The sequence below is a fragment of the Perognathus longimembris genome, chromosome 2, assembly GCF_023159225.1.
Source record: "Perognathus longimembris pacificus isolate PPM17 chromosome 2, ASM2315922v1, whole genome shotgun sequence".
Classification (NCBI taxonomy): Eukaryota; Metazoa; Chordata; class Mammalia; order Rodentia; family Heteromyidae; genus Perognathus; species Perognathus longimembris.
In genome coordinates this window covers 75,738,596-75,761,448 of record NC_063162.1, presented here as the reverse complement: position 1 = coordinate 75,761,448, position 22,853 = coordinate 75,738,596, and the positions used below count along the sequence as shown (strand labels likewise).

At 42.8% G+C, this 22,853-nt stretch overlaps 1 protein-coding gene across 1 annotated transcript in view; it reads left to right on the top strand.

The window, feature by feature from the left end:
- Gars1 (glycyl-tRNA synthetase 1) overlaps window positions 1-20,727 on the top strand; it is a 45,957-nt gene extending 25,230 nt beyond the window's left edge. The window contains exons 9-17 of the mRNA XM_048339537.1: window positions 316-478; window positions 1,838-2,002; window positions 5,892-5,999; window positions 6,719-6,864; window positions 10,470-10,555; window positions 13,852-13,961; window positions 17,689-17,782; window positions 18,367-18,557; window positions 20,421-20,727. Coding sequence (XP_048195494.1) covers window positions 316-478; window positions 1,838-2,002; window positions 5,892-5,999; window positions 6,719-6,864; window positions 10,470-10,555; window positions 13,852-13,961; window positions 17,689-17,782; window positions 18,367-18,557; window positions 20,421-20,546 — 1,189 coding nt within the window. The 3' untranslated portion in view covers window positions 20,547-20,727. The remainder of the gene's footprint in view (window positions 1-315; window positions 479-1,837; window positions 2,003-5,891; window positions 6,000-6,718; window positions 6,865-10,469; window positions 10,556-13,851; window positions 13,962-17,688; window positions 17,783-18,366; window positions 18,558-20,420) is intronic.
- Window positions 20,728-22,853: the final 2,126 nt, after the last annotated feature.

Genomic DNA, 22,853 nt, shown 5'->3' with positions numbered 1-22,853 from the left:
AAAGACAAACAACTACAAAAGCAATACTTACAAAACTTTTTGGTGTAAGTGAACTGAACACTTCAGGGGGGGAAAGGGAAAGGAGGAGGAGGGAGGGGGGTATGAGGGACAAGGTAACAAACAGTACAAGAAATGTATCCAATGCCTAACGTATGAAACTAACCTCTCTGTACATCAGTTTGATAATAAAAATTTGAAAAACAAAAAAAGAGAGATAGGCAGCACCGTGGGTCACCATAGACTGTGGTTGAAAACGGGAGCCTCCTATGTTGTGCTTTACACAACAGATTTTATCCTTTGTATGTTTGCTTTCAGAGAATTCACAATGGCCGAGATTGAGCACTTTGTTGATCCCAGTGAGAAAGACCATTCCAAGTTTCAGAATGTAGCTGACTTCCACCTGTATTTATATTCAGCAAAAGCCCAGGTCAGCGGACAGTCTGCTCATAAAATGCGCCTGGGGGATGCTGTTGAACAGGTAAGATTCTGGGGGTAACTTAATTTAGATTATAGCAATTCAGAGTTTACACCACTTAGTATAATTCTTTGTGTAGTGGATAACACAATATTTTCCCAGTCACTTTACCTTTTATTTTTGTTTTGTTTTTGCATTGCTGGGGATCAAACCCAGGGCTTTATGCAAGCTAGGCAAGTGTCCTATCAGTGAACTACAACCTCAGCCCCTGTATAGTATTTATTTTGATACTGAATTTATAATTCTTATTTTTATACAGACTTTATAATAAGAAGATCCTGAACATCCCAGTTTCTGGGCCATTGAGCTAACATGAAAAGAAATGTTTAGCAAAACTTGGCAAATAGATTTTAGTTTGAACTGTGCATGTCTGATCCTGCATTTAACAAAATGTACCACTTGGTAAAAACAAGCCCTTTGGGTTCTAAACCCATAGCAATTAGAACAAGGTCTTGTACATGGCAGGATTTTTATTTACCTAGAGAAATGAATGGGTGGGACCCCTTGCAGCAGTGGCTGCCAGTGATGTTCCTTGGGGAGCTGTAAGCCTCCTCGAGAGCTGTAAGCCTCCTCTTGGCTCTGAAAGTTTTCAGTACAAGGCTAAGTAAGACTTAGTTTTGTTACCAGGAAGACCCCTGCAGTAGAGGGAGGGTAGCTAGATGGCTTCTGGATCCTCTGGTACTAAAATTATAGATTACATCTACTATCTGGGGTGTATGAATTTTCAGTGGACACAGATGCATTAAAATCCCTCAGTATATACCTTCAGTTTCATCTGTTCAGAAGGGAATGTCTGTCATTTTGTTTATTTGTTTTGCTTTTGTTGCCAATCCTGGGGCGTGGGCTCAGGGCCTGAGCACTGTCCCTGGCTTCTTTTTGCTCAAGGCTAGCACTCTATTTCTTGAGCCACAGCGCCATGTCTGGCTTTTTTCTATATATGTGGTGCTGAGGAATCAAACCCAGGACTTCATGTATAGGAGGCGAGCACTTTACTACTAGGCCATATTCCCAGCCCATGTCTGTCATTTATTTAGAGTAGTTAGGACTGTCATTCTTGTACTATAGATTTAGAAGGAATATGGTCTGAGGCTGAAGTTTTGCTGACTCCAGTGAGTATGTTGGACATATTTTGAACTTTATTATTGAGTATGTTGGACATATTTTGAACTTCATTATTAACTTACATGAATGAGCCATTGTAAAAATATCTAAGATGGCATTCTGGGTAAGCAAGAATAAACCGTTAACCAGGTGTATCAAATGTTTTATTTTAGAAGATAATGGAAAATAATACTTAGCTTCAAAAGTATTAATGTGATTTTTTTTCTCCCTTTACTCCATACTTTCCTGCTTTTTATTTAGGGTGTGATCAACAACTCAGTACTGGGCTATTTCATTGGCCGCATCTACCTCTACCTCACGAAGGTTGGCGTGTCTCCAGATAAGCTCCGCTTCCGACAGCACATGGAGAATGAGATGGCCCACTATGCTTGCGACTGCTGGGATGCAGAGTCCAAAACCTCCTACGTGAGTACTGGTGGGAAAGCGGATATCAGAATTACTCTTTGGGAACTTTATACCAGAATGGATCAGATAGGAGAAGTCTTTTTGTTGTTGTTGTTCATCATATGATTGAACTCTGGGCCTAGGTGCTGTCCCTGAGCTCTTTTGCTCAAGACTAGCATTCTACCACTTTGAGCCACTGTCGGGGCCTCTGAGGACCCCTTTTCCCCTACCTCCCGGGGAAAATGCCTGAACCCCAAAAACTATGAAAGAGCACTCGGCCTTGTCTTCCGCCAGCAGAAGGCAAAAGCGTACTCTCATGAATTACGCTAAGTTGAGGAAAGGTTGCCGACGCCTCCCCTCCCGCCCCCACCCCCGGTCCCCTCACGTGTCAGGAGCAAGAAAGACATCAGGGAGACACCTTGATGGTTGAATGGGTCTCGCCTGCCCAGGGGGCGGGCAGAAGGATTTATTACAATGACAAAGGTGGAAAGGGAAGGACTTGGGGTGACTGACTGATTGGCTGACTGGGATGCCCATCAGGTGATGTCATGAAACTTCCCCTGTGGGGCGGGGATTACAATCCCCCAAGGGCCAGACCTCCGCCATTAGACACGTGGCTAAACCTTCTCTTCCAGTTGAGGCCGGAAGGTGGGAGGGGCTAGCTTTTACACTGTCCCAGGGCTGGGGGAAGGGCAGCGTCTCGCTCTTGTCGCCCTTCCCCCATTAAGGCCAAAACTGAATCCCCAACATCTGCCCTTTTTTTGTTTTTTAAATTAGCAGGGGATGTTGTAAGCATATGGCATATGTAGGCATAAGGCAAAATGCTGACATAAGATATATAAGGGGTAGGTAAAGGGGCCATCAGTCTGGCTTTGTCCAGAGAAGCTGGAGTCCTTAGCTGGTCTCACGTCCAGTGTAGACATTCCTCTTTTTGGCGGTGAGGTAGCAGTAGGCTGGAGCTCTGGCATCTCTGGTAGTTCACAGTAGCTGATAACTTAAACATAAGTGATTAGTAAAACATTTCTTTTTATATAAACATTGAAGCAAAGGCGCTAAGCCTTTGCTCTTACTTTTTAAAAACATTTCTATCATGAAACATTGAGGTTGGGTGTCAACCCTCAGCTCCTATTTTGTAAACATTATCACAAATATTAAGACAAGGTGTCAGAACCCTCAGCTCTGATTTTCTTTCCAACGGGACTCCCCAAGTCTAGCAGCAGGGGGAGAGGAAAGGAAGAAACATGGTGCAAAATTTCTTTAGTCTTGTGTGACGCTGTGGGCAGTATCGCCACGGCAAAACATTGTGCCATGAGACGCTCAAGAAAGAATCTAGAAAGCAAACAAACAGGGAAGGGAAGCTGGCTGCCTTTTTACCGCTACCACTGTTGCATGCAGGCAGGTTTTCTGTATTCTCTTAGAAGAGCAGGAGAAATCCAGTGTGTTCCTTGTTTTTCTGAAGAGAACAAGAAGAGACATTTTTCCAGAGTGGGTGCTCTGGGTTTAGTTTTCCAATCTGGCAAAACACATATACAGTACTCCATCCCACACTGATTCGGGATGATTTAAATTTTTTTTGATATTTAACATAAGCATAACTATCCTTGACTAATCCTGGGGGCTACCCCTAATTAATCCTGGGGACTACCCCCCCCCCTTTTGTTTTTTAAAATTATGACACCGGCGGGCACCAGGCAGGGAGTATGGGTGGAGGTCTCTTCTGTAGCTATTTCCTGCTGCCAAGGGGGCAACGTAATCAAGGGCCTGGCACCGTCCAGTGTGGCTGGCAAAAGTTCCCATCATTACCACAAGAATGGTCACTGGGGCCAGAGAGTGCTATGGTCTCCTCTGGCCCATTCCTGCATCTTGGGCATACCCAGAAGTTTCCAGGGCTGGGGCTTCCAGGGTCCAGGTCTGTGTTAGGGTGACGGCTATGAACGGCAAATTCCCAGGTGGTGATCTCAGCAAGAGATTTTATTCTGTTAAAAGAGACTTTTGAAAAGGTCAGGCAAAGTATTGACAAGTTCTCAGAGCTGGTTGGCATGAATGACGTAGAACACACCCTGGGCATAAGCCAGGAAAAGTTCCTTTTGGAGCATAAACCCAATTGTAAAATGAACAGGTAAGGAGAAATGACTGAAAGAAGTGTTTCGTGATAGAAAACCGGTTTGGCGTAGCCAGTCAGAGGCAAAAAAAAAAAAAAAATATATATATATATATATATATATATATATATATACAACTTGCAGAAAAAAGAAAATGGACAGGTATTACCTCTCTTGATTTCCCGGCTCTGATCCATTTTGAAAGGGCAAGACAAGACAGCTCTGTTTAGGATATGACACCATTCTCCTCTCACTCCACTCCACATTCCCGTCTTCTGGACTGGCTAAGTCCCAGGACTTCCAGCGTTTGTTGCTGGAATGGCATCTTCCCATCCGCATTTACAGGTTTTGAACTCGGGGCCTGAGCACTGTCCCTGAGCACTTCTGTTCGAGGCTAGTGCTCTACCACTTGAGCCACGGTGCTGCTTTCAGCATCTTGCTGGTTCTCTTGAGCCAAGCTGAATCCCCAACAAGCCACAGCTCACTTTCTGTTCTCTGGTGGTTAATTGGAGATAAGAGTCTCACAGATTTTCCTGCCTGGGCTGGCTTTGAACCATGATCCTCAGATCTCAGCCTCCTGAGTAGCTAGAATTACAGCTATGAGCCAACAGCACTTAGCAGAAGTTCTTTTTGAACAAAACAAACTGCAGTTGGCTCTGCTTTCTTGTTAAGGAGGGGCTGTTCTGTGTAGTATGAGGAGCCTGTAAGACTCTAGGAGCACCTTACAGAACATTTAAGGATGAGGTGGCAGAAGTGCGAGCCACCATGAGGGGTAGTGCCCCAAGTGGAGATCAGGTTGGGACAGCCTCCTCCTGACAGCGTCCCAGCAAACAATGCACATGTCACAGGACCAAGTCCAGGAAGTTTCAGTGCACACCAACCATAGGGCTGAGTTAAGGAAGTTTCAGTGTTCTTAGCTTCATTGCACACAGCCATAGGGTTGAGTCTGGGAAGTTGCAGTGCTCTTAGCTTCAAGAGTATTTTTTGTAAAGTTAGGAGATAAACTAGTAAATTTGAGCGCCTTGAGGAACATATTCCATGTAGTTAGTAAAAATTTAGAGTTCTGTGGGTCACATTCCCTCTGAGTCCCAACCCCTCCCTTGAACCTGAATCTGAGCACAAAGCTTAGAACGGGTAGCCCATTCTGTGACAAGGTGCCTGGAACCCTCCTCAATCACATAGAGACCACCAGGGCCAAACCTGCCATTTCCAACTGTACACCTTTCCCCAAAATGTATCATGGGCTGTTTCTGTAAAGGGCCAAATAATGAATCGTTTGGGTTTTGTAGCCTACATTCTACATCACATACCTCTGTTGTCCTCTGTTTTGCAGCCTTTAAAAAATTTAAATATTATTCACAGTCACATAGACCTTGTTGCAGATAAATCTTCCATGCATTATATACATGTACATATGCATACTAATGTAAAATACAAGAATCTCAATACTGTTGCTCTCTTAATGTGTTTTATTTTGTAGGATTAGAAAGCAATATAATCCACTGGGATTAGAAAACAATTAGTGCAATCTGTTAAACAATATGTTTAGTTTACCCCACAGTTCAGATATATCAGTGTGAATAAAACAAGACCACCTGTCTGAAATTATTTTTATTTCAAAACTGTAAAATCAGAAAGTCAGATTGGAGATTTAGCAAATAAATTATCCTTGAATGTTTGAAAGAGTCAGTTATAGTCTGCATGCTTCTGTAAACAAAGCCAATGTGAGCAACATGTTTTCATAGACCTGCTTCTTCTTAGGGCTGGATGGGAGTTACAAATGTCTCATTTACCTTGTGTCTTCTTAGGGCTGGATTGAGATTGTTGGATGTGCTGATCGTTCCTGTTATGACCTCTCCTGTCATGCAAAAGCCACAAAAGTGCCCCTAGTGGCTGAGAAACCACTTAAAGAACCCATATCCTTTCTGTTATACATACCGAGCTCAGGGCTCAGTGGAAACTGGAATTGTGCAGCACTTGTTGAGATGTGTTCCCTTACCTGGTGCTCCTAGTCCCCATTTGTTCTCTGCACTTGCTCTGACGGGCATTGGTGTCTGGCCCCCTGAACAGACACATTAGAAATTCTCTCAAGGTCTTTCATAGTGCTACCCAGTTGTCTTCAGGTGTTTCCTCTACACAGGCTCTTGTGTACTCTCCCACAAAGGATACCTGGTGTGTATTCCTTCTGCTAAAACATGAGTGTTGTTTCATGATAAACAAAGTCATTTAGTTCATTTTGTCTGAAATAAAAGTAGAAGTGTTCCTAATTTTACAGATACTGAATGGTGAGCTGGCCTCTTGGAGTAGACCAATGACCAATGTATAGACCTTGCTATATTGAGCATTTGAGAAATGAATAAATTGTTACTACAAGTTCTGAGGTGTGAGTATGGTTATATTGTTGATAAGATAATATCCATATATAACATCACTGTAACTGAAAATGTCTCTTAGTGGTGTTTCTTTAATTTTAAGTGAGGTTTGTCAGGTAAGTTTGCATGCAATTATCTCACCTTGCACTTAAAACCAGAAAAGAGAGGATAGTGTACTAGTAGAGAAAAAGGATTGATTTCAAGATTATTTCCCACCATACTGATACGGTGCTGCGTTTTATGACTCCTTGACTGTTGCATACAAAACAGTTAATGTTGTTCAGTTTGAACCCAATAAGGGAGCAGTTGGCAAGGCATATAAGAAGGATGCAAAGCTGGTGATGGAGTACCTCGCTGCCTGTGATGAATGTTACATTACAGAAATGGAGACACTGCTGAATGAAAAAGGGTGAGTTGGAAGGTCTTTATTTTTACATGGGCTTTAGCAAAAATATGCTCTGCCAGGTTCTGAAAAGTAGGGTAAGATTAGTTTCTTTAGAATTTTCTTTTTTTTTTTTTTTTCTGGTCAGTTGTGGGGCTTCAACTCAGGGCCTGAGTGATATTTCTGAGCTCTTTTTGCTCAAGGCTGGCACTCTACCACTTTGAGCCACAGCACAACGTCAGGTTTGGAGATAAGAGTCTCACAAACTTTTCTGTCCAGATTAGTTTCAAACTGTGATCCTCAGAGCTTAGCCTCCTGAGTATCTTTACAATTTGTTGTTGTTGTTGCAGGTAAGGGTTATCTTTTGGCTACATGTAAACAGCTGTCTTTGATGGGATCATTGGTGTCAGCCTGGAAATAGATTTGAAATGGAGTGTAAAGGTCTTTTCTTGATGCACAAAAGCTTGATCTCCAGCACCACAAAAGGAGAAGAGGGAGAGAAAATGTTTACCCTTTATTTCTAAAGCTCCTAACTTCTTTTTGTACATCAACATTTCTGTACTCTGTAGAACTTAAGAATTTTCTTTTAATTGTTAAGATATTTTTGCCCAGTATAGAACTTTCATATTTTTGTTTAAAAAACAAAATCCTCCATTCCACTGCCTTATGATGTGTGTGTGTGTGTGTGTGTGTGTGTGTGTGTGTGTGTGTGTGTGTGTATGCATGCGCGCACAAATGTGCATGCCAGTCCTGGGGCTTGAACTCAGTGCCTGGGCACTGCCCTTGAGCTCTTGTGCTCAAGACTAGCACTCTTCTACTTGAGTCACAGCTCCACGTCTGGCTTTTTGCTGGTTAATTGGAGATAAGATTATGTCTTACAGATTTTCTTGCCCAGTCTGGCTTCAAACCACAATCCCCAGATTTCACCCTCCTGAGTAGCTAGGATTTTAGGCATGAACCACTGGCAAGTGGCTTATAGTTTCTGACAGAACTAATTCTGCAAAATTAATAAAACATACGTAAGTTTTAGGAATAAAGACATCAGTAGTACAGATGGTGAGAAGAATTGGGGATATGTTGTTGCTATATACTGTATATTCTGTTCTGTTCTGTATTTGTATATTACAAAATAGTATATACGAAGTGTTAGAATATTTGGAAGGAGTCTTGATGACTTTTTCATTCTTTTTTTTTTTTTTTTTTTTTTTTTTGGCCAGTCCTGGACTCAGGCCCTGAACACGGTCTCTGGTTTCTTTTTGCTCAAGGCTAGCACTCTGCTATTTTCTATATATGTGGTGCTGGGGAATCGAACCCAGGGCTTCATGTATACGAGGCAAGCACTCTTTCCACTAGGCCATATACCTAGCCCCTCTATTATGACTTTTTTTAAATGCACATAGTATACTCTAGAATAGCTACCTGGCCAGGGGAGGGCGGGGGGCAGGTCAGAGGTGGGAAGGGCAGGCTGGTCAGGGAATATACACAAACAAAAGGAGCATAACTTAATAAATCAAAATTTGAGATAGAACACTATATAAAGTATACTTCAGAATACAGGAAAAGAAGAAAAGGAATAAAGAGCAAATTGGGCAGATAGGAATTAACTATTGAGATGGTCAATTTAAACCCCATAATAGCAGAAGTTACATTAAATAAAACTGATTAAAAAGTTCAAGACTAGCTGGGTGCCCGTATCTCACGCCTGTAATCCCAGCTACTCAGGAGGCTGCGATCTGAGACTCATGGTTCAAAATCAGCCCAGAGAGTAAAGTCCATGAGGCTCTTATTTCCAGTTAACCAGCAAAAAGCCAGAAGTGGAGCTGTGGCTCAAGTGGTAGACCACTAGCCTTGAGGAAAAAGTTTCAGGGACAGTGCCTAATCCCTGAGTTCAAGCCCTAGGGCTGGCACACACAAACAAACAAAAAATGTTCAAAATTATATGTTGTTTGTAGGAAACTTACTGCAATGATCATACACAGATAGGTTTAAAATTAAAAAGATAAAAATTCTTCATACAAATATTAGCATCAGTAGAACCTCAGAATACACAAGGCAAAGTTGACAGAATAGAAGGCAAAGACAGATTTCACAATTCATGGAGATTTCTGTAGCTTTCTCAGCAACAAAAAATCAGCAGGAATTAGATGTTAGTACTATTACTTCATGTAATTGCCATTTACAGATCACTTTCTAATAACCAGCATGTGCATTCCATATACTTTAAACTTCTTTTTATACATTCCTCTAAGAATGGTTTCCATTTTCATAGGGTTGTTTACTAAAAGAACAAATACCCAAACAAAATAATTCCACAAAAACTAAATTAAGGGGGGAGGAGGGAATGAGGGAGGAGGTAACAAACAGTACAAGAAATGTATCCAATGCCTAACGTATGAAACTGTAACCTCTCTCTCTGTACATCAGTTTGACAATAAAAAATTTTTTTAAAAAACTAAATTAAATTTAGGGTCTACAAGTCCTGAAATTTGTCATATCTGAGCTTTTACAGAGAAAGGTTGCTGATCTTTTCACAAATGTTAGGCTAATAAAAGAGGCCTTACACAGAGTTTATATGTGAAACTCCAGGAAAGGCAGGCTGGCTCACAGTGAAGGAAAGCCAGGGAATGGCTGACCAGGGTGGGGTCAGAGGTAAGGACCCAGGGGAACCTTTCGGCTGTGCATGGTATCTGCATGTGTCCCTACAGTCTCAAGTATAGTAAGACTAGCTTTTTCAAACCGAAGACACTGTTACTCATTCCAGCAGGAAAACTGCTGCTCTGGCCAGAATGTCCATCTATGTAATGGACAACAGCACAAAATCTAATCTCTGCATCATTATCCACAAACAAGGCAGTTAGCTTTCTGCTTCCTGACTGAAGCTGTTTTGTTACTGTTACCTGAGCTGCACTGTGCTCACATGATACACCTGGCTGTGTGGGCAGGGGTATCTTAAATGCCTGTACAGACTTAAGAGTTCAGGCCCATCTGTGAAATGAATGGCCTATTGGGTCAACCAGCAAAATGCAGCTGGTACCACAAGAGGGCACCCTTTTTAAATTCTGAGCTGCCGGGAGGCCAGAGAAATCCAAGCAGATCTTCATTATGTAAGGAAACAAGCTGAAATGTCACTGGTATTATGAAGTGGTTTGTAAAGGTGAGTTCTTGCAGTCTGAAACCAAATGGATATCTCTCAGGAAATGAACATATGACAGCCAGCAGTGTGGGAGATAATTTACATTGATATCTCAAACAATCATATAATCTTTATTACCATGTCCATTTATTTTGGAAATTTTGTGGGAGTTCTAGGACTACTTACTACTTGTGTAAGCTGACAAGCTGGCTCACTTGTTCATTTTTTGGGACAGTATTGATAGGGCATTTTACCAGCAGGCTTTATATTAAGTCATGTGTGCAGTTTTAAAGAACTAGTCAAATTTGTGACTACCTCTCTAGAGTGTTACTTGTGTCTTTGATAGGGTGATACTTAATTTGGCGTTTCTTATGAAATAAAGAATTGATTGAACTGTGTTATATACAGAGTGAAAAGCAATTTAGTAATCTGTAAAACTTTCAGGTACTGGGATACATGTTTTAACTAATATATACTGTGTGGGTTTTGTGTTTTGTAGGGAATTCACTGTTGAAACTGAAGGGAAAACATTTCATTTAACAAAAGACATGGTCAGTGTGAAGAGATTCCAGAAAACACTATATGGTAAATATATAAAAACAATAAGCAAACAAGAAATCTGAATTTTTTAAGGTTTTATGAAATAAGCATTTTGTATAAAACTGTAAGAGAAAACAGAAATCCTAATAGGACAGCCATAAATTTGATGAATATGTTTAAAACAGTGCCCGTTTCTTTTTTTCCAAAATGTAAATGTGCTCATGCTGTTGTTTCAATACTGCCCTCATATTTCCTGTGGCTTGAAGTGCATCTGAAGAATAGCTTTGATTAAACCTTTTTTGTAACTTTGAGGAAAATCTTTCTTGAGCAAAAGATGGAGCCCATATCTTCCCACAATTCCTGTCTTTTTTGGCAAAACAATATATTAAAACAAAATTAGGCTGGGCAAGGTGGTTCAGACCTGTAGGGAGGCAAGTATCTTATGATCACAATCAGGCCAGCTTAGGCCAAAAAAAGGAAGTTTGTGAGATTATCTCAATTGCTGGGTGCAATGTGTCTGTTTTCCAGCTACAGGGGAAACAGTGCTGGTGTAGTGGCATGTGCCTACCATCCCCAGCAACCCAGGGAAGCACAGGTAGGACCATACCTCAAAAATAACCAAGGCAAAAAAGAACTGGAGGTGTGGCATAAGCAATAGAGCACCTATCTAATCCCCAGTACTGAAAAAAAAAAGGGAGATTTAAATTTGTGATCTTTTATGTCCTTTAAAAGCTGAGGAAACCACTGTTTTTTTGTGGAACAAATTATAGAGAATGCACAAGATATATTTTTTAACACGTGGCTGAAATGAAGCTCTTAGAAGCCGTGGTGGATGTTTGATAAGCTGCTTCTGGTAATGAGACAGCCTGCCTCTGTATTGTTCTTGATAGGTAGGGTCAGGCTCAACAAGCAGGGCTGGAGTTGAGGAGAAGCTCCTGTGCCCTTGGGCCTGTCACTGGAAATGGTCCTGTGACCTTGAGTCTGTTGCTATCATCTCAATGCAGCTTCTGCAGAGCTCGACTTCACTGTAACACAGGCAGAAAATGCCTTGTAATCCTATATATATATATTTGTTTGCTGTTCCTGGGGCTTGAACTCAGGGCCTGGGCTCTGTTCTAGAGCCTCTCTGTGCTCAGGCTAGCGCTCTATGACTTGAGCCACAGTACCACTTCTGCTTCTGGCTTTTTCTATTTATGTGGTACTGAGGAATTGAATCAGGTCTTCATGCATGCTGGGCAAACACTCTACCACTAAACCACATTCCCAGCCCTGTAATCCTATTTTGTTTGTTTGTTTTTGCCAGTCCTGGGGCTTGAACTCAGGGCCTGAGCACTGTTCCTGGCTTTCTTTTGCTCAAGGCTAGCACTCTAGCCACTGTGCCACTTGTGGCTTTTTTTTTTTTTTTTCTATTTTATGTAGTGCTGAGGAATGAAACCCAGGGCTTCATGCATCCTAGGCAAGCATTCTGCCACTAAGCCACACTCCCAGCCCTGTAATCCTATTTTTTAGATACAATTTATTGTTATTATCAAGGTGTTGTACAGAATGGTTGCCATTTCGTAAGTCAGGTAATGAGTACCTTTTTTTTTTTTTTTTTCTTTTTTGGTCAAGAGGCCTGAACTTGGGGCCTGGGCTCTGTCCCTAAGCTTTCTCGCTCAAAGCCTAGTGCTCTACCATTCTGAGCTACAGCACCACAACCTGTTTTCTGGTGGTTTATTGGAGATAAAGACTTTGCTGGCTGGGCTGGCTTTGAACTGTGATACTCAGATCTCAGCCTCCTGAGTAGCTGATATTACAGGTATGAGCCACCAGCACCCGGCTACATGTCTTTTTTGGCAATGTCACCAGTTTTCCTCTGTCTTCCGCTCCTGTCCTTGCCCACAGGTTACATAGTATATTTTCTATATAGTGGATACTGAATGGCATGATTGCATTTGTTCACCCTTCCTCTGTTCCTCTCCTTTGCCCTCCTAAACAAACAAACAAAAAAAACCCAAAGCAAAACCAAATATCACCACCACCAACAACAAAAAATCATGTTTTCATTTCCTAGAATTCTTTTTTATTTTTTCTCAAATTTTTATTATCAAACTGACGTACAGAGAGGTTACAGTATCATACGTTGGGCATTGGATACATTTCTTGTACTGTTTGTTGCCTTGTCCCTCATGCCCCCCTCCCTCCCCCCCTTTCCCCTAGAATTCTTGATTATATTTCTAAAATGCATTATCACTCTTCATTTTATAGTGTGTGGTCAGATTTATTACTACAACTTAGGATGTATCTTTAGTGTGGTGAGTGGAGAAGTTACAATCAAAACAAAAAGCAATATAAGGCTGGGAATATGGCCTAGAGGTAAAGTGCTAGCCTTGTATACATGAAGCCCAGGGTTCGATTCCTCAGCACCACATATATACAAAAAAGCCGGAAGTGGCACTGTGGCTCAAGTAGTAGAGTGCTAGCTTTGAGCAAAAAGAAGTAAGGGACAGTGCTACATACAAGTATCCCATTTTTTGTTTTGACTTTTTTAGCTTGTTATCTGGGTGCAAACTAATTTAGGAGCCAAGTTATCATCACTGTCTCTAACATTCTAAAGTTAGGCGGCCCTAAAGGGACACTCCTATCACCTATACTTCTGGCCGTTTTCTGTATATGTGGTGCTGGGGGATTGAACCCAGGGCCTCATGTATACGAGGCAAGCTCTCTTGCCACTAGGCCATATCCCCAGCCCAGCCCTGGTGGTAATTTTTTTTTTTGGCCAGTCCTGGGCCTTGGACTCAGGGCCTGAGCACTGTCCCTGGCTTCTTCCCGCTCAAGGCTAGCACTCTGCCACTTGAGCCACAGCGCCGCTTCTGGCCGTTTTCTGTATATGTGGTGCTGGGGAACCGAACCTAGGGCCTCATGTATCCGAGGCAGGCACCCTTGCCACTAGGCTATATCCCCAGCCCCACCTGGTGGTAATTTTTAATTTAAGTCTTAATGAAAGCTCAGTTTCTTAAGGTCTTCTGGAGAGATAGGGTAGAAAGTAGGAGTCGTGCCGCTGCAGTTTATTACTTACCAGCAAGAATGATGCTCCTGGAACTCAAGTTTTCGTATTTATGCCCTAGGAGCAAAGAAGTGAATTTAGTGAGTTTTTTTGTACTCCAGCTTTATCTTCAAAGGTATCTTTTTTCCCCTGCCAGGAAATAGCTTTGTCAGTGTTCTGACTGTTTATCCTGATGTACAGAGATCAGAATGCATCTAGAATGGAGATATGCTAAGTGCTAAGAATTGTTGGGAGAGGATTTGATTTGCAGTGTGTGGTATATGAGACGATGCCACTGATTTTCTCTCTTCTACAGTGGAAGAAGTTGTCCCAAGTGTCATCGAGCCCTCCTTTGGCCTGGGCAGGATCATGTACACCGTGCTTGAACATACATTCCACGTCCGAGAGGGGGATGAACAGAGAACGGTGAGCCACTATGACCCATGAGTCGTTCTTATAGTGTCAGATGGTAACATTTATTGAAAGGCATCAGTAAGGAATGGTCACTTAGTTACTGTGTTGAACTGGTGATGTGTGCATCTCGTGTGTGCACTGTACCTTTACCTTATTTGAACTTATTTGCTGGTGCAGTTTATTTAGAAGTTGTCCTCTTGAGAAACTTGTTTTAGCTTCTTTTGCTCTCTATATGTTCTATGACAGAACACATTTAGAGAACTATATTGCATTTAGTGGACAGAATGGTACTTTCTGCATTCTTGGTTTCCAGCTTTTTTTTGGTGCTGGTCTTGAAGCTTGAACTCAAGGCCTGGGCATTGTCCCTGAGCTTTTGTGCTAAAGGCTAGTGCTCTACCACTTGAGCCACAGTTCCACTTCCGGCTTTTTAGTACCTAACAGAGGTAAAAGTCTTGTAGACTGTTCTACCTGGGCTGGCTTTGAACTGTGATCCTCAGATCTTATCCTCTTTTTTTTTTTTTTTTTTTTTTGCCAGTCCTGGGCCTTGGACTCAGGGCCTGAGCACTGTCCCTGGCTTCTTCCCGCTCAAGGCTAGCACTCTGCCGCTTGAGCCACAGCGCCGCTTCTGGCCGTTTTCTGTATATGTGGTGCTGGGGAATCGAACCTAGGGCCTCGTGTATCCGAGGCAGGCACTCTTGCCACTAGGCCATATCCCCAGCCCCCCCAGCCCAGATCTTATCCTCTTGAGTAGCTAGGATTATAGGTGTGAACCATTGGTACCAAGCTGCATTCTTGTTTTAAGAAAATTGGAAACATGACACCTGTGAGGATAAAATTGGAGAGTATAAAAAAATTTACCAAATTCAATTCGCTGAGAAGGCTCAGAATCTGACCAAATCACCAGTCACAGTGGCTCAGACCTGTAATCCTGGCTACTGGGGGGCAGAGATGAGGGCTCACAGTTGAGGCCAGTTTAGGAATGCCTCCTCTTCATTACTGGCTGGGCTCTGGCATATACCTGTTGTCCTAGCTGCAGGGGAAGCACAATGGCTGGGCACAGTGGCATGCATTTGTCATCCTCAGTGACACAGGGAGGCACAAGTTGGATCCTAGGCTAGTCTGGGCATAAAGCTAGGCCTTACCTTAGAAATAAGTGATGCAGAAAAGGGCTGGAGGCATGGATAAAAGTGCCTGCCTACCAAACATGAGTCCGCTGAGTTCAATCCCTAGTACTGCCACCAAAAAAAAAGAAGAAAAACCCACCAAATTGTATGTATGTATTTTTACAGCACTCAAAGGAACTGTCTCAAGCTGCATTAACATTTTCTGGTACGTTTAGAGTAGAGATGAACATGCTGAAGTTCTAGAAATTGATTCTTTAGGTCTGACACCCAGGGACCTGGGGGCTTTCTGCTTTGTAAGTAAGAACCCCACACAATTTCAGTTTGTGAGATTGATAGATCACGGATTGACCGATGATATCTGGATATCGCTCTCTGGCATCCAGGACTTGTATGTAGAGGTTTATAAGAAGCCTCATTGACTTTCACAAGGTTTTTTTGGGGGGTGTTGATATGACTGTATCCTGGCCCATGCCTTTCATTCCTCATTCTTACCTGCCCTGCTTTGCTTTTCCCCACTTAACTCTGCCTGCAGAAATGGTTCTCATTGAACCTTTAGGCGGACATTTCCAAGAAAATCAACCAGAAGGATGGCTAGTAAAGGCTCAGGTTTGTTGAAGGAAGATTTACTGGCTTGAGTGTTCTAAAGCTAAGAGGCTCAGTGCTGGACAAGGTTCTTTCCAAGGCATTGAGCCATTAAGCATGAGCTGGGGTGCTTCCATACCAGTGTTTTAAAGGCACTGGCACACTTGCAATATATGACTAATGAAGTTGCACCTTAATTTCTGCTCCTTTTCCTGACATGAAGGATCAGCTCTTCCTTCTTTGAGTAGAGACATCGTAAGATCATGGCTTTGGGCACCAGCTAGGTGTGCAAGTAAGAAATGGTGGTGCACTTAACTGTAGCTGCTCTTTTTAGTTGTCAGATTTGCTTAAAGCTTTTCCTGCTTATTTTTCTAATAAAAATGGTTTTAAGAAAATCTTTTAGTTGTTCCTTTGATTCTAACATGATTGATATAACATGAGCTTTAATAGAAATTTCATGAGGGCTAAACAAGAATAAATTATCACAGTGTTTTATGAATTGCATAGAATTCCATCATGAAGAGAAATTTGATTAAGCTGCAAGCCAGAAATGTTTCTAAATTATCAACACAGAATTCCTTAATCCATTTGCCTACAAATTTGATAAAAAAAAAATTGCTAGTAAAATTTAAAAAGTATTTTCTAGCCAGGTGCCTGATATCTTATGTCTATAATCCTAGCTGCTTAGAGGGCTGAGATCTGAGGATCAGTTTGAAGCTAGCCTGGGCAAGAAAGTCTTTGAGACTCTTAGCTCCATTTAACCACCAAAAAACAAAAAAGCCAAAGTGGAGCTGGACTCAAGTAGTAGAGTGCTAGCCTTGAGCAAAAGAACTCAGAGACAGTGCCCAAGCCCTGGGTTCAAGCCTCATTACCAGCACACACCCACATACAAACACTGTATATTTTCTGGGAAGACTGCTTGTCTCTTAGGAAGTAGAATGATGCAGGTAGAGGAGAGGAGGGGGCCCCCCCAGCATGTGGTGGTCATAGGCACACTGCTGGAGTGAGTACAAGGCTCACAGAATAGTCATCATTGCTTGGCATTTACAGTTGACTGAGCTTGGAATGAGGGCCAAATTGGAACTAAACCTGGACCATTGGTTGTTTTTATATGCCAGATTCCCTCCAAGTTTTCTATGCTTGGCTTCAAGTATTGTATAAACATTATATAAGAACTGCCCTCAGATCCCATTTCCACCCCAAAATGGCCAGCCAACTTACCTCTCACAGAGCATTTTTGTCTCTGAGCTTAGCTTACTCTCAGAAGCCTCATGTGGGAACAGTGTGGGAGGCTGGACTTCTCAGTATAGGTGTGCAGAGGGAGGGGTTTTGTTCTGTACTATTTGTGTAGTACTGAAATTCTGTGAGCTAATTACAGTTTTCTGTTTTCATTGGTTTATGGCGTCTTCTCTTGAGGGACAGATGGAGTTTGTATTTTTTAACTCTGATGTGTTATTTGGCTTTGGGGAGATTCTTTAGCTGGTCCCCATAGAAAGAAGTGAGGTTTCTGTAGAATCTCAGAGCACTCTTGTATCACTGGGCTTTATGTTTAACAGACCTGGGAAGAGAGCAGAGCAGGTGTCATGGACCTACCTTTTTTTTTTGTCAGTCCTGAGGCTTGAATTCAGGGCCTGAGCACTAGCCCTGGCTTCTTTTTTGCTCAAGACTAGCACTCTATCTCTTGAGCCACAGCACCACTTCTGGCCATTTTCTATATATGTGGTGCTGAGGAATCGAACCCAGGACTTCATGCATACAAGGTGAGTACTTTACCACTAGGCCATAATCCCAGCCCCATTGACCTACCTTTTATGTGAAGAAACTAACACAATTGACAAGGTTGGGCCAGGTTCAGAGCAGAAGCCAGGTACTTCTGTTTCTGGCTCTCTTGTTTCTGTGTTGTTCTGCTGCTTTTCTGTGGCATTTTCTCTCGTTGATGGTGAGATTATGCTTACATACACACTGAGGGGACACTGAGGTTCAGATATTTATGAGCTAACGTATTTGGACTTTTTTCTTTTTAAACCATCTAGTTCTTCAGTTTCCCTGCTGTGGTGGCGCCATTCAAGTGTTCTGTTCTTCCACTGAGCCAGAACCAGGAGTTCATGCCATTTGTCAAGGAATTGTGTAAGCGAATCCATGGTTACACCCTCACAAAGACCCAGTGACTGCAGGTGGAGTGTTGCTGGGGGAGAGGGTGCCTGCACAGGGTATTGTGGCCCTGGATGAGTCAGGAGACCCAAGAGTCTGGCTGAGAGTGACCCTGGCTTCTCACACTGACCTGGTGCAGACTCTGACTGGCAACTCAGGGGAGTGTGGTACTGCTGTAGACCTGTACCCATGAGTATTGGGTGCTGGAAGGGGCACCAAGGGGGTCCCCTGGTACTGTCATTATTTCTGAGTTGGTACCTGGGCAACACCTGTTGAACCACTCAGCACTGGGCTCAGGGAGGTGGTGGAGTTAAGACTGGCCACCTGGCCTCGGCTCCCCATCCAGGACTCTTCCCCATCAGGTGCAGAGGCACAAGCTCCAGCAATTAGTTTTGGCAACTTTGAGAATTTTTGTTCCTCTTATAACTGTTACTTGGCATTTGTTACTCTCATGTTTTGATCCCTTTTGTAAGTTTTCTGGGCTTGTCAGACTTCACTCAGTTGAAGGTAGGACTTTGTGTGTTATTTTATTTTAAATGCACTCTGTTTGTTTTGGATAGCGGAAGCTTTGACCAAGAATGGCGTTTCTCATAAAGTGGATGATTCCTCTGGGTCCATTGGGAGGCGCTATGCCAGGACTGATGAGATTGGCGTGGCTTTCGGCATCACCATTGACTTCGACACAGTGAACAAAACCCCTCACACAGCAACTCTGAGGGACCGAGACTCCATGAAGCAGATCAGGGCAGAGGTAACAATTTTCGTTTGACATCCTCAACTTTACAAACATGCTTTGCTTCTCCTGGTTGGAGTTGGATATTGATAGATTTATGCTTCTGGTCCTTTTTCTTTTCTTTGTGGTTTTAATAGACAAAGCCCAGGTTCCCAAGCCCATTTGTTTTAATTGTGAAATTACCCATTAGCACTCCTCTAATATTATATAGCATTTGGATTGCTTTGGGCTCAGGCTCTGACAGTTTGATTTTATAATTGTTTCTTTATTGGGCAGGAGAAATGTGACCACTAGAGGCTGTTGCCATAGTTTTATTGGCAAGCCTTTAGGGGCTTTAGGCATTTTTATCTTTGTATCTCTATGGGAGTGTCTACATATGCAAATAGTAGTTCACACTGGGACTGATGGAATAGAACAAAAAGGGGAAGAAGAGGCTGCTTTGGTCCACAAGTGCTGGGCTGGTTTGTTAACTTGGAACAGGTATTTATTACTGCCTGTCTTCCTTAGCTCAATATAGAATGTTACAGTAGGAAAAACAAAGGTAAAAACTGCTTTTTTTTTTTTTTCCAAAGGAGCTCACAGGTCTGGCATGGCTTTTTTTGTGTGTGTGTGATATTGGGATTTGAACTCAGGACCTAATGCTTGCTAGGCTAGCATGATACTGCAGAGCCATGCTTCCAGCCCTGTTTTGCACAAGTTATTTTTAGGATTGGGTCTCTTCCTACTTGGGCATGTACTTGAGTCTCAATTCGCCTACTTAACACTTCCTGAGATTACAGGCATAAGCTGCCAGCTCCAGCTTCATTTCCTGGAGACAAACCTCGTTCTGGCTTGTCTTTTTTTCTTTTTTTTAAGAAAAAAAAATACAAGCCAAGTGCCACTGGCTCACACTTGTAATCCTAGTAACTCAGAAGGCTGAGATCTGAGGATCCCAGTTTGAAGCCAACCTGGGCAAAAAAATCCATGTGACTCTTATCTCCAATTAACCACCAAAGAGCCCAAAGTGGAGCTGTCGTTCAAGTGGTAGAGCACCAGCCTTGAGCAAAAGAAGCTCAGGGACATTGCCCATGCCCTGAGTCCAAGCCTGAGGACCAGCGTAGAAACAAAACCTTGCTCATAGATCTGGCTACTTTGGACTCACATTCTCATTCTCATCTGGCTGTGATTCACCATGTGGTCCCTAACTATCCTTAGCAGCAGTGTTGCCAGGAAACTTGTTAGATTGATGGTAGGACCTCCACTCAAAACTCACTACCAGAAGTGAAGAGGGACAGACAGTGGAATTTCAGCAGCCTGGGGTACAGGCTGCATTTGCTGACCGTTGAAGAACAGCTGGCTCCTTCCTGCTTAAAGAATTACATTGTTGACTTCAGGAGTTATGTGAAGTCACTTCAAGTGACAAGGGAAGAGAGTAGAAGACTTTGGACTGGCTTTGTGCAGGATTGTGTTACTGGGAGAGGGTGAACTGTGTGGGCTTGGATGAGCAGGAGCCCAGGCTGGGAAGGAAGGGGTGTAATATAGCAGAGAGGGCCAGTGCATGATAGAAACATTTGAGGCTCTTTTTTTTTTTCAACTGTTGTTGTGGGGCTTGAACTCAGGGCCTTGGTGCTGTCCCTGAACTCATTTGCTCAAGGCACTTTACCACTTTGAGCCACATTTCCACTTCTGGTTTTCTGGTGGTCCAAGCTGGCATTGAATCACAATCCTCAGCTCTCAGCCTCCTGAGCAGCTATGATTTCAGGCAAGAGCTACCAGCTGAGGCTCCGTTTTCAAAGGGACCCATCATCCCATAGTCGGGCTTTGGCTGTCTATGTGATTTCAGAGTTGAGGGAGAATCTCTGCTTGACACTATAAAGTAGACTTGTCTTTCCCCTCCCCCAGGTGTCTGAGCTGCCCAGTGTGGTCCGAGATCTGGCTAATGGCAACATCACGTGGGCAGACGTGGAGGCCAAGTACCCTCTCTTCGAAGGGCAAGAGACTGGCAAGAAAGAAACAATTGAGGAATGAGGACAATCCAACAACTTTTAACAACCTTTACTAATGAAAGAAAGTGCTTGATCATGTCCACCTACCAGAAAACAAAAACAAAACAAAAAACAGCCTTGTGATTGCTTCCAGGACTGTATTTTATCCTTATGGCTGCCTAGTGTTACCCTTATAATTAAAGTTGAAGGAATTCTGAACACATCAATAATCTATTTGTTGTGTTTGCCTGTTTTTTGCAAAACTGCTTCTCCAGCCTTTAGTTAGAGGTGCTTATGCCTTTATGTTAAACGTAATGCATTTAAAAATTACTAGCTCTTGGGCTGGGGATATAGCCTAGTGGCAAGAGTGCCTGCCTCGGTATACCCGAGGCCCTAGGTTCGATTCCCCAGTACCACATATACAGAAAACGGCCAGAAGCGGCGCTGTGGCTCAAGTGGCAGAGTGCTAGCCTTGAGCGGGAAGAAGCCAGGGACAGTGCTTAGGCCCTGAGTCCAAGGCCCAGGACTGGCCCAAAAAAAAAAAAAAAAAAAAAAAAAAAAAAAAAAAAATTACTAGCTCTGTTGGGGCATAATTTGCATACTGTGAAATTAACCTTTTTAAGTGTACAATACAGTGATGTTTGAGCGATTGACTTCAGGGCCTTATACTTGCTAAGCAGGTTTTCTGCTATTTGAGCCATGACCCCAGTCCTTTTTGTTTCAGTTAATTTTTTTAATATAATCCTGCACTTTTTCCTCGGATCTTGATTTTCCTACCTATGTCTCTCTTATGGCTAGATTTTTGGTGTGTCATACCCGGTTGTTTTTGTTTGTTGCTGCTACTGGGGCTTGAACTCTGAGCCTCATGTTTTCACTTTTTTTTTTTCCACTCAAGGTTGGCAGTCTGCCACTTTAGCCACATCTTTACTCCTTTTGCTGCGTAATTGGACATAAGTCTCTTGGATTTGTTTTCCTATGGTGGCTTCAAAGTATGATCCTCAGATCTCAGCTTCCTGAGTAGGTAGGACTACAGGCATGAGGCACCAGTATCCAGCTATACCCAGCTTGATGATTGAGATGAGTTCTTGCTAATGTTTTGCCTGAAAATGGTTTCAGAGCTGGCCTTAAGCCTTGATTTTCTCTATCTCTGCTTCCTGAGAGCTAGGGTTATGGTGTATTACCATTTTACATTAGAACATTTCTATCACTTAAAAAAAAAAAATCGGGGCTGGGGATATAGCCTAGTGGCAAGAGTGCCTGCCTCGGATACACGAGGCCCTAGGTTCGATTCCCCAGCACCACATATACAGAAAACGGCCAGAAGCGGCGCTGTGGCTCAAGTGGCAGAGTGCTAGCCTTGAGCGGGAAGAAGCCAGGGACAGTGCTCAGGCCCTGAGTCCAAGGCCCAGGACTGGCAAAAAAAAAAAAATCCACGTGCTTACCATTACCCATTCCAACCTCAGCCCAAGGAAGCATCATCTGCTTCTCTTCAGTCTTTGTAGATTTGCCTTTCCTATTATTCTCTTTCTGAGAAAGTGATGCACTGAGCTAAAGAGATAGCTGCACTTTTAGTTTAGTGACTGCTGGGAAAGGCTAAGCTGATGGGGTGGGGGTGGGGTAGGAGTTCTGTGAATAGAAATTGCTCTGCAGAGTCTCAGGAGAAGATGCATTGGCAGTGTACTCTGCTTAAGGCCTGCTTCATTCTTGGCTTCACACGTAGTCCTGGGATCACAGGGCCCTCCATCTGTCTTCTCTGACTAATTCCTAACCATCTTCATCTCAGCTGAGCTCATTGGCTTTGTTTCTTTATAAGATGTGTGCTTATTTGTAAGGAAAAACATGAAGATACATGAATTTGAGCAGTTGCGTATTATCTAGTATTGGGGGGATGGGGCAGGTGGTCTCGGGAGTCCACCATCTTGGGAATAATGGAAGCCATCTCTTAGGTACCAAGTGAGAGCCCTCAGAGTTCCCTCACTTAACGTCTCATCTCTTTCCACAGCACCTGGTGTCATATGTAGTAGCAATCAAGTGACTAGTCTGCAGATTATTTTGAGGTAGTCTCACTTTTTGCCCTGCTTATACCTAGACTACAATCCTGTCTCATACCTGTGTAAGCATTCATTATCAATTTAGAATGAACTAGATCTTCAGTAAATTGCCTTCACTTTCTAGGGTCCTTGCATCAGATTCCCTATATTACAGCTTGTGAGCATTCGTTCTCAAGGGGAAGGAAACAGTGTTTCCCATATACTTTATTTTATTTTAATTTTACATTTTTTATTAGTACTTTATTGACTAATATTAGAAGTAGAATCTCAAAACAGTATGCATAAAAGTCAACAAACTC